The following is a 10,811-nucleotide window of genomic DNA, read 5'->3' on the forward strand; positions in this document are numbered from 1 at the left end:
TAACGTAAATCTGTATAATATTGAGCGATTTCCCGAGATGGGTGGGGAAATTGCAGTATGCAGAATATAGATACGAGTAAATTGAATGTTCATGAACCTAAACGAGAACTTTGAGAACGAGGTGCACGAATAAAGGAATAGGAACTATGTCGAAGGTGAATGTCATCTTTAATCATTAGTATTTAAGAACAGTAAGCTAAAAACAGGATATGCAGCCACCAGTGTGTTTTTTGTATAGGGAAGAGACTATCGATATTGAATTCCTTGTATTTTTTCTGTAGTTCCAGAGAGATCAAATGCTTTTTTTAATAGGATCATATAATATGATCACAATAGTATCACGATTAGTAGTGTATTTTGTAGGTTAAGGACATGCAGTTTTGAATACTGTGTGGGATGATTTGAAAATTTGAACTTAAAACATGGCTTTAATAATTAGGGTGCAGTACATTAAAAACATTATTCACGAAATGGATTTCACTAGGGATCGTCCTGGATAATAAACATCCCAGTTTATGGAGAGTTTACTGCAGGCGTAAACATCGGAGACTCCTACAACTACTGCATATAATCTAAGCTAACATAGCTCGCTGTCGAGGTTGCGTATGTTTTTATTAATTTTCCTTTCTCCTCTTCCAAACTGAAACTATGGTCAACATTTCCTTACTTGAAGTAGTTACTTTTATTTAATAGCTAGCACTTTCGAGGCCCAATTTTATTACTTATATTTTTTAAGGTTTAAAGCATATATTCAGAATATTTCGGGACCTGGCTGAAGACAAAAAGCTTTCCCTGGTTTTTACATGTAGGAACATAGCAAAAATTTGTCATTTTTAGTTGTTTTAAGAGTGTTTAATATACTAATACATTACGTATATCCTCAATGTTCACTTACCGAAAAACAAATGCACACGCAAAGTGCATCCCTCATAGTACACGTGCGCAATCTGTTGGTGCTAGTTCAGGATGTCCCTACTAGTATCCTACATATGTAGAAATTCGAAGCTCTCGTCACAGAATTGACTAATCTTTCCAACACTTTAAAGATTCCCAGGAATTTGAAATTCTTTTATTGTTTTATTAATGCTAATGTGTTTAATTGAATCATATAAAGTACTTCCTGGTGATTCACAAATGCCTAAAGTAGGTCCTCACATCCTTCATCAAATTTATCCATTAGTGACTTTACCGTAAGGATTGGATCAGTTGCAAATTTTTACTCTCTGACTTTTATCTGGTTCTCACCTCTGATCATCTTAGAAAATGGTGCGAGAATCTTTGTTATTTTGTTTGAATTAACTCAGTGTGGTACAAAATGTACTTAATGCACGATATTTGCTACAAAATGCCAGTATTTTTTAATTTCCTTTTTGTATTTAATTCCATATCATATTTTTGCCAACAATGCTTATATTTTCTACTGCTTTCGGTAAGATTTACATTCAAATCTGAGGTATATAAACTACAATCGATTGATTGTTCCTGTATTATTGTCCTGTGTGTCTATTTTACATAATCTTCTCCCACAGGAAGTGTTTTGTGGTTTGGATCAAGTGAAGGAGGAGGTCAAACTGGAAGTAACGGCAGAAGAGAATGAAATTTTAGCTGAGAGGTGAGTGAAATGTATGAGTCTTTACTTTGTCGTTGGTTTCACTGCTTTATTTAAACCATAAATATATTTGTACTTTCAGCGTGATTATTGTTCATATGAAAACTTCAGTATACCTTGCGGACATAAATGCCATGAATTATAAGATATCCTATCACTATCACGAAACCTGACCTACCATTACTAAAACTACTGGAGCTGATGTTGCTGGTGTCAAAGAAAATACCTATGCATAGACCTGCTTCACCTTATCATGTTAATGCAGGACAATTGACTGATCTCTTTCATAGACCAATGGCATGTTCTCAGGAAATTTGGTTTCCATTTTTTCTGACATTTGATCATGCATTTCTAATATACTTTTGTTTATAACGTTGAAGGAAATGAGTTTTACTTCCTTCAGTCATTCTTCTCTGCTACAGAACCCGCACTGATCCGAAGTTCAAACAAGGAAATTAATAAATCCGAAAGGATTTGAATTTTTGGATTTATTAAATGCATAATTTTCTTCTCTGTCTCCCCTTCCCATTAAACGTGCAGTTTGTGTGCAAACTGAATTTGGTTTCCAATCTCTCTTCACCAATCAGTTTTCCTCCATGTAATCGATATGTTAATGCAATTTAATTTTTTCTATGCATTATCCAGCTATTCAGAGGTTTCATTTTGCATTCATCCGTAATTATTTGACTTTTGATTATATGCCTTTGTGATTTTTGTGTGCTTCTTAAAATCTTCATTTCTGTTCCTTCATTTAACTCTTTAGGTTTTTGTGTTATATCTCCGGTTTTACATCAATAACTATGTACAAGTTTAACAAGTTTTGGTGTCCTTAAAATTTTTATTACCTAATGTCGCAGTACTGGGGCAATTTCCAATTTTTGTTAGTATTTTCTTGCTGTGACGGATGTATGGATGGAAAGATAGAGGCAGGCAGGCAAACAGGCAAAAGCAGACAATGCTGGAAACATTAAAAGAGAGTATAACAACGTCAAAACAAAATATACTACTAATTATTAATAATATATTCCTCAAGATCATAAAGATGATTTGCCTTCAATTTAGTTCTCAGCTACCTTTTAGAAGATTCCTTTATACAGGGTGATTCAGACCACCCGTAACAGTAATTTATTTCGGAAACTAGTGCATTAAAATTTTCGAGACTAAAATATTTATGACTAAAGCACATGTGAACTTTCACTTGAGCTTGATTTCATCAATCAGTCTTAACAGGAAGTAGGGTCAGTGGCGTATCACTTTAAAATTTCAAATGGGAGTCGGGGTCAAATAGGGTACCATTTGATAGAGCTCTTCAAAACAAACAACTTTCATAGGAAACGTTTTTATTATTTCCTATACTTTCAATGAGAAAACGTACGAAAGGATAATGCTATTAATACTGAGAAATGTTACGAGAAAAAAATGTATTTTAGTCACTGACAGTGTTAGAAGAAGAGTACGGGTGTGTGCTGCTCAGAATGGCAGACAGTTTGAACATTTGTAAACATTAATGACATTGTCCAGTTTCCAGTGACATCTGTCAACATTGTCTTGTTTACATTTTCGTATTGTAACATTTCTCAATATTGATGGCATTATCTTTTCGTACCTTTTCTCATTGAAAGATTAGGAATTAATAAAAACGTTTCCTGTGAAAGTTGTTTGTTTTGAAGAGCTCTATCAAATGGTATCATATTTGATCACTACTCCGATTTGAAATTTTAAAGTGATACGCCACTGACCCTACTTCCTGTTAAGATTGATTGATGAAATCAAGCTCAAGTGAAAGTTCACATGTGCCTTAGTTAAAAATATTTTTGTCTCGAAAATTTTAATGCATTAGTGTCCGAAATAAACGACTTAACAGTGGTCCGAATCACCCATTGCTTTTTTGTACGTTTTCTCATTGAAAGATTAGGAATTAATAAAAACGTTTCCTGTGAAAGTTGTTTGTTTTGAAGAGCTCTATCAAATGGTATCATATTTGATCACTACTCTGATTTGAATTTTTAAAGTGATACGCCACTGACCCTACTTCCTGTTAAGATTGATTGATGAAATCAAGCTCAAGTGAAAGATCACATGTGCTTTAGTCATCAATATTTTTGTCTCGAAAATTTTAATGCACTAGTTTCCGGAATAAATGACTGTTACGTGTGGTCTGAAACACTCTGTATAAGAAGGTAATCTACTTTAAAGTCTTATGGCACCCGTATCAAAGCTGTTTTGAGTGATACTATATTTATTCTTATTAGGATAGCTATTATTTCTGTAATGGTTGGAACAATCATGAAGGTAACAATTTGCGGTTGAATTTAGAACTTTTTTCGTCATATAAAGGAGACAGGTCAACACATATCAATGGCAAAGTAAATATTATACGCAACTTGATAAAAAGTGGTTTACAATGCGATCTTAATGATGTTACTTCATCATTTATTGTGTTCATGTAAAGTCAATGCCTAGATATTTAAATTAGTTGCTCTGTTATGTTAACATATTTCTAATTTTCGTGTTGTAGGTTCTTTTCACGGTACTAATGCCTTAGTTCTATTTCCTGAAATTTCCATCGTATATTCGCTTGCTCTTTGTCAAAAATTGCAGGAGTAGTATTCGTAAATTATCTTCAGAATGTGCTAAAAGTGCTATGTCGTCTGCACACTTGAATTAAAATTGTTATTACTTATCTCAATTCCATTTTTTACTAATTTATTTAACTTTACTGTATTGAGAAATGCTGTGGTCAGTAATTGTACAGTGATAATTAATTTAATTTTATAATAATGCATAAAATCAATAATGCACTTGTATGATCACGATATATTAAAATTTATTAAGAGATTAAAAAGCAACAGATATGTTTCGGGGCTACTGCCACCCCATCTTCGGTGTTGAAAATAATTGTTTAATTTTCTTGTAATTTCAACTGTACCGAGATTGAACAAGGTACGTGTTATGGAATATCCATGTCTGATTCCATTCTTGACTAAAATTTCTTTAGATAAATTGTTTATTGCCTTAATTACTGTCATATTTGTATATATTTCTTTCATTACCTTTTTTTTTTCATTTCATTTATTCTATTTCATACATCTTGAAGCTGTAAGATGTTGGAACAAGTTAATATTTATACAATTTTTAGCGAGTTGAAGTAATTTATTATTATTATTATTATTTTTATTTTTATTTTCCTCGCTGTTATTTATACTCGCTTTACCATCTTTGGTCATATCGCGACTTAATCTTTGTTTCAAATCCGAAGGCCTGTATACTATTGTTGAGATTAGTTCTATTGTTGTGATCTAGATGGCGACTGTATATATGTTACTGATTTATTATGAATATGATTTCGTCGGTAATGAATGTGGCCGGTGATTCCAGAGATGTGGCCCGAATTTCCTGGCATTTGCCTAACGGTTGATGAAAAACCCTGAAAAACCTCAACCAGGTAATTCAACCCGACCGGGAATCGAACCCGGGCCCTCTGCGTAAGAGACCAGAATGCTGGTTGTTATTATTACTGCATTATTTTTATTTTTTGTTATAATCATTGCTATTATTACTCTCTTTTTGTTATTATTATAATGATTAATATTGTTATTACAATCATAATTATTAATAATTTTATTATTATTATTATTATTATTATTATTATTATTATTATTATTATTGTTATTATACCTCAGTAATGAGGTTATTGACAGTCCTGTTGAACCCTATCTCCAAACAAGAGTGTCTAGAGTACTTTACAGACCTCGGGACTCGTGGCATTTTGTTTCCACAACACATAAATTAGAACTGAGAAGAGAACTTGATTAAATTACATTGGTGGAATTCGAAATGGTATTGACAAAAATTACGTACAAATAAATCACAAGAAGTTATACTAAATTTAGAACTTTGAAGTACAGAAGACAAAAATTCTCTCATAGATTTCTTTCATTACTCAACGAAATATGTTAATACAAAAAATGATTAATAAAGTCCTTCAATAACTGTCATAGTTTATTAGACTAATGAATTATACAAATAAAAACATTAGTTCGTAGTTATAATTGAAATTTGACTAGTGCTTTCGCCGGGTATGGCATCATCACGTGTAAAGGAATAACATATCAATATTATGAACATATAGTACATTATGCAACGAGCCTATAATGATGGTAATTAAGATGCGAGGATGTTTATGAAACGAGCACAAGCGTGTTTCATAATTTTCACACGAGCGTCTTAATTACCATTATAGGCAAGTTTCATACGCCTTTTTATGCTCGACTATATTTCTAACTTGAAATTATTCATAAGTATTCATGTTATTCTTATGTGAATGGGAAGGGAACTGACCTTGTGCAATCTCGTAAATTGTGAGATGTGCGCAGACGCGACAGTATTGATTTTTTCCCTGAAACGAATGTCGGCGACCTTGATATAATGTCGTTAAACTTGATATAACCTTGAAATTGAATTCGACATTGAAAAACGAGATGACAAATTGAATTTATTTGAATATTATTGACAATTAACGCTAATTATTATAGTAACAGAACATAACCTTCTGCGACAGTATTGGATTTCCAGCCTGCGTGACGTTTTGCTCGTTGTCTTTCGATTGCATATCCGAGAATAATCGAAAACCTGAACTTTAATGAATAGGTGTACTTTAATGACATGCATTAAAGGACTGCTACCAGGTGTATAATTACTACATTTCGGCATGGTCGAGCATAAAAACATTAACAGTGTGAAAATATATTATAGCCTTGTAAAATACATGAAGATTTATAAAATGATTGGTTAAAACAATGTCATATGGCTAACAGCGAAACACATAATTGCGAGCAAAACCAAATATTTGCATGTGTAATTATTTACAAAATTAGTTTTCAATATTTTGAATGTAAGTAATGAATATTCTTAGAAAGTCAATATATTAAAACTCAAATTAAAATATATAGCGTATCATAATGTCCGTGTAGTATTCCTTGTGATTTAGACATTCCTTCCGCTAATGGCACATATAATTGTCAGCGTTGCAGCTACCCATACTAGTGGAGTTACAGCAATCTGCGAAAATATTCCACAAGAGGATCTGCATACTGACGACAAGAAATACGATTGTGGCATTTGCGGAAAGTGTTTTCCAGACTCTGCAAGTCTCAAAAGCCATGGCCTATTACACGCAGGGAACAAGCGATTCAGTTGCGATGTGTGTGGAAAGTGTTTTTCGCGCTCGGCAAATCTCAATATGCATTCACGCGTGCACACAGTGAAGAAAAGTTTTAATTGTGACATGTGTGGAAAGTGTTTTTCTCACTCGGGAGATTTCAAGAAGCATTTAAGCGTACACACAGGCGAGAAGCCATTCAGTTGTGATTTGTGTGGAAAGTTTTTTTCGCGCCTGACAAATCTGAATACGCATTCACGCGTACACACAGGCCTCAAGCCGTTCAGTTGTGATGTGTGCGGCAAATGTTTTTCGCACTCTGGTTGCCTCAAAAGGCATTCACGCTTACACACAGGTGAAAAACCCTTTAATTGTTTCGTTTGTGGCAGAAGTTTTTCGTATCCGGGAAGTCTGAAACTACATTTACGCATACACACGGGTGAGAGACCGTACAAGTGCGATGTTTGTGGGAAGTGCTACGCCGAATCGAGTCATTTAAAGACTCACGCACGTGTGCACACTGGTGAAAAACCGTACAAGTGCAATGACTGTGGGAAGAACTTCTCGGAGTGCGGTCATCTGAAAAGACATGCACGCTTGCACAAGCGACAAACCTTGCAAGAGCCATATCTTTGGCAACATTTACGTGGAATAGAGTCATGTCAAAGCGCATGTGTGGAATATAGGAGCTGTGACTTTGGAACTGTAGTCTCAGTCGGAACTAGTGACAAACCTGTCTCAGGGCTTCAAATCACGCCCCATCTGTAATGTGTGTGGATCAGTGATACTGTGTGGAAATCTTTTGCCGTCAGAGCGTCCCAGAAATTGCTGACATATAATAGATGGTTTTGGAGTTCTTCTGGTACATTAAACTGTTAATGTTATGTTGACGTCAGTTCTGACCAACGAGCTAGATACTATAGAGAGGCTTAAGACTTCTGGAAGTTGAAGACAATTGAACATTTGTCCGCCATATTTTGGTTAGTCAAAACAAAGGGGCGTGGCTTGGATGTTGTAGGAAATGACTGTGATGAAGTTAGTATTATTGTGAACTGAGTTACATATTAAAACTATGTTAATAAGTAAAAAGTAAAATACACACAAAACTTTACGTTTTATAACGGCTGTAGGCTTATATTTTTATTACTTTCACTAAATATGGCCCAGATATTAAATGACAAGCTATACTCGATGCAACCAAAGCAAAGCACCTAAAGACGGATGAATGTATTCGGCAGAAGAAAAATAAATAATTTTTTGACTTCGTCACAAATTTAATTACCTTACAGCTAATCTAACCTAATAAATGAAATCATGTAATTCAGTGCTCACCAGGTGAGGGACGACGTATGTAACTAATAGGAGTAAAATATAGGAAAGGTAGTGGCAAAAATTTAAAAAACAAATATCCAATAATTAAGTTATTGAGAAAAATTAATTTGAAATTGGAATTAACACAGAGAACTTTTGAAAACTGCAATTATTAAAACTGCAAATAACTCTTAGCATGCAACATAATAATTAAAGAATGACACTAATAGAAAGTTACTCATGATCATAACTCACCACATTTATTGAAACGATAAGATACTTACGATTAACATTGTTATCAGAAACAACAGGAGCCACAGCTAGCTACACTTCTTTTCGCGTGATGGAGACATCGTGTAGTCTAATATAAATTGAAACAAACATTGATCTCACACGTGTCTCGCAACTAAGCAGAGGCTTTTGCAGAATAAAACTGTTCTTACATTATTTTGAACAATAATGACAAATTGTGTGCGATGCAAGTGCCAAACTTTCCTCTTTGTTAACAAAAAGAGCCCTACGCATTAATAAAAAGAAAATTGGAGTAGGCCCTATAAACACAATAAATACTAAACTCTTGATGGTACAAACTTATTAATACAGATATTTCGCTTATGCTCAGTCCGTCTTATCTTATAATTCTCTGGGGCAATGGTACCTGTATTGAGAGGGTTTAATTATCCAGCAACGAATATTATGATTTACAGTACATTTCATTTAAATCCGAGGGAATGAGACATTTTTGGAAATTTTAAAGTCTTAATTATTACTCTTTCATTTATAAATCAGCTTTTTACAAAACCTATAGCGAAATGTTTAAATTAAATATTGATGTATCCGAAAAATATAATTTATTTTATTTTACCTGTGCAGAGTTCAAGCCTGCTCTTCCACTGACCCAAGTCTACAATTAATACAAATAAATAATAATAATAATAATAATAATAATAATAATAATAGATATGTCGTGAAATATTATTACTGAGAGTATCGTATAAGAATATGAAATAAAGTATTCATTGGAAACTACGGGACACATTTTTCAAAGAGGCAGTGTACCTTTGATAAGCACTCCTTGCGGAGGCTGGTGGTACTATAGACCGCCATGTTTTGTAGGGAACGAGCCTTAGTACTGTTGGCCTCCGCAGGGAGCGATTATCAGAGGTCTTCAGCCTCTCTATAGTATCTAACTCGTTGGTTCTGACATGTTAATGGTTGAAGAAGTTCGAAAACAATTGAAAGTTATCGGAGTAAGTATTCCTTTTAAGCAGTGATCGCCAAAACCTGTGTCACGACAAATGTTTTTCTCCTTCAAACCAGAAATACACTAAAACATTAATTTTAATAAGAATGGGAGGAACAATTTTTCTTTCGTGTTGAAGGCGAAAATATGAAATCCTTAATTTGTTGTAAAATGTTCAATTGAGCATAAAAGAATGACGTACGATGTCATTATTCTTGTTATAAAGATTACCACCTGTAAGTTTAATATTTCTTATAAACAAACAATAAAAAGCATCAGTTTAAATGTTTGCGACATTTTTTACATCTATTACAATATTATTTTTAACTTCATGATTACTCTGGTACATTTTTCTAATTCAAAATTCTGCTGTGTAAAGTACGTATCTTCTGTCTTGGTGAATAAGAACGTAGATATATTTTTTGTTAATAATATAATGATGGTAAATAGTAGGGGAAAACTTAAAAGGAATAAACTGTATCTGGCCAATAATTAGAAGAATATTTTTTTTCGGTTACAGCCTTCTCTGAACTGTAATTCACGTCACTACCTGAGGAAATACCCACTCCACCTTGCGATAGTGGTGTTGTGCGGGTTGCATTTCTATTACGTCACAATTTTGTGGCGTTTGGCAACGATTGCCTTTAAGTTTAACATGAGGCTGTTGTGAGTTGTTTCTGTTATAGTCTACGATATTTCCCGCTTATTTAACAGTTATCATGTCGTAGCTTGGCCTGTTTGTTTAGTCAGCTGTCCGAAAACAGATCTGAACTTCACAAGTAAAGGCTCATTCACAATGAAAATTAAACATAACGTAAGCGTTAACTTAACGTTACGGTAAAATCAAGAAGTCGTACCATCATTCACAATTGGAACATAAACATAACAGCAAACATACTTGGTAACCATGGAAACATAACAACGACGCCATTTCCTCATATTCTGTCGTATACTTCCACGATTGTGTTCTGTTTGCAAATCACGTAAGCATAAGCATGAAAGTTTGGAGTTTGCAAACTTTCATGTTAACGTCTAACGGTAATGTTTATGTCAATGCTTATGTGAATCATAGTGAATGATCCCATTTAGTAGCCTGCACACAAACTTCTGTGTTTTTGTTGCGGTTATGTTTAATTTTCATTGTGAATGAGCCTTAATACCAAAAAGCACCACTTGTAATGTAACTAGACCAGGAGATAATGGGGTAGGGTGGCCAGTTCCTTTCCCTCCCCATTGCATACTTCGCCGATTAGCTACATATTACACTAATCAGACTTCAGATGCATATCGTCACGTGATGTACTGCCTGATAATAGATGTACATATCAGCCAGATCCTCATTCAGAGGTAACGTGCTTGAATTCAGAGCTTAATAACCAAAGAAGGCATAGACAAAAATTCTAAATTAAAATAATTTTGAAAAGTAATCAAAAACATACTATCTTCGATGTATTCAGAATAGACATCTAAACTTTCATAAGTTTATG

At 33.9% G+C, this 10,811-nt stretch overlaps 1 protein-coding gene across 3 annotated transcripts in view; it reads left to right on the forward strand.

Annotated features, from left to right (window-relative positions):
* Window positions 1-10,045, forward strand: part of LOC138692059 (zinc finger protein 664-like) — an 81,925-nt gene extending 71,880 nt beyond the window's left edge. For all 3 annotated transcript variants that reach the window (XM_069814926.1, XM_069814927.1, XM_069814928.1), the window contains 2 exons: window positions 1,530-1,612; window positions 6,635-10,045. In XM_069814926.1, coding sequence (XP_069671027.1) covers window positions 1,530-1,612; window positions 6,635-7,538 — 987 coding nt within the window. In that variant the 3' untranslated portion in view covers window positions 7,539-10,045. The remainder of the gene's footprint in view (window positions 1-1,529; window positions 1,613-6,634) is intronic.
* Window positions 10,046-10,811: the final 766 nt, after the last annotated feature.

The sequence above is a fragment of the Periplaneta americana genome, chromosome 16 (assembly GCF_040183065.1).
Source record: "Periplaneta americana isolate PAMFEO1 chromosome 16, P.americana_PAMFEO1_priV1, whole genome shotgun sequence".
Lineage (NCBI taxonomy): Eukaryota > Metazoa > Arthropoda > Insecta > Blattodea > Blattidae > Periplaneta > Periplaneta americana.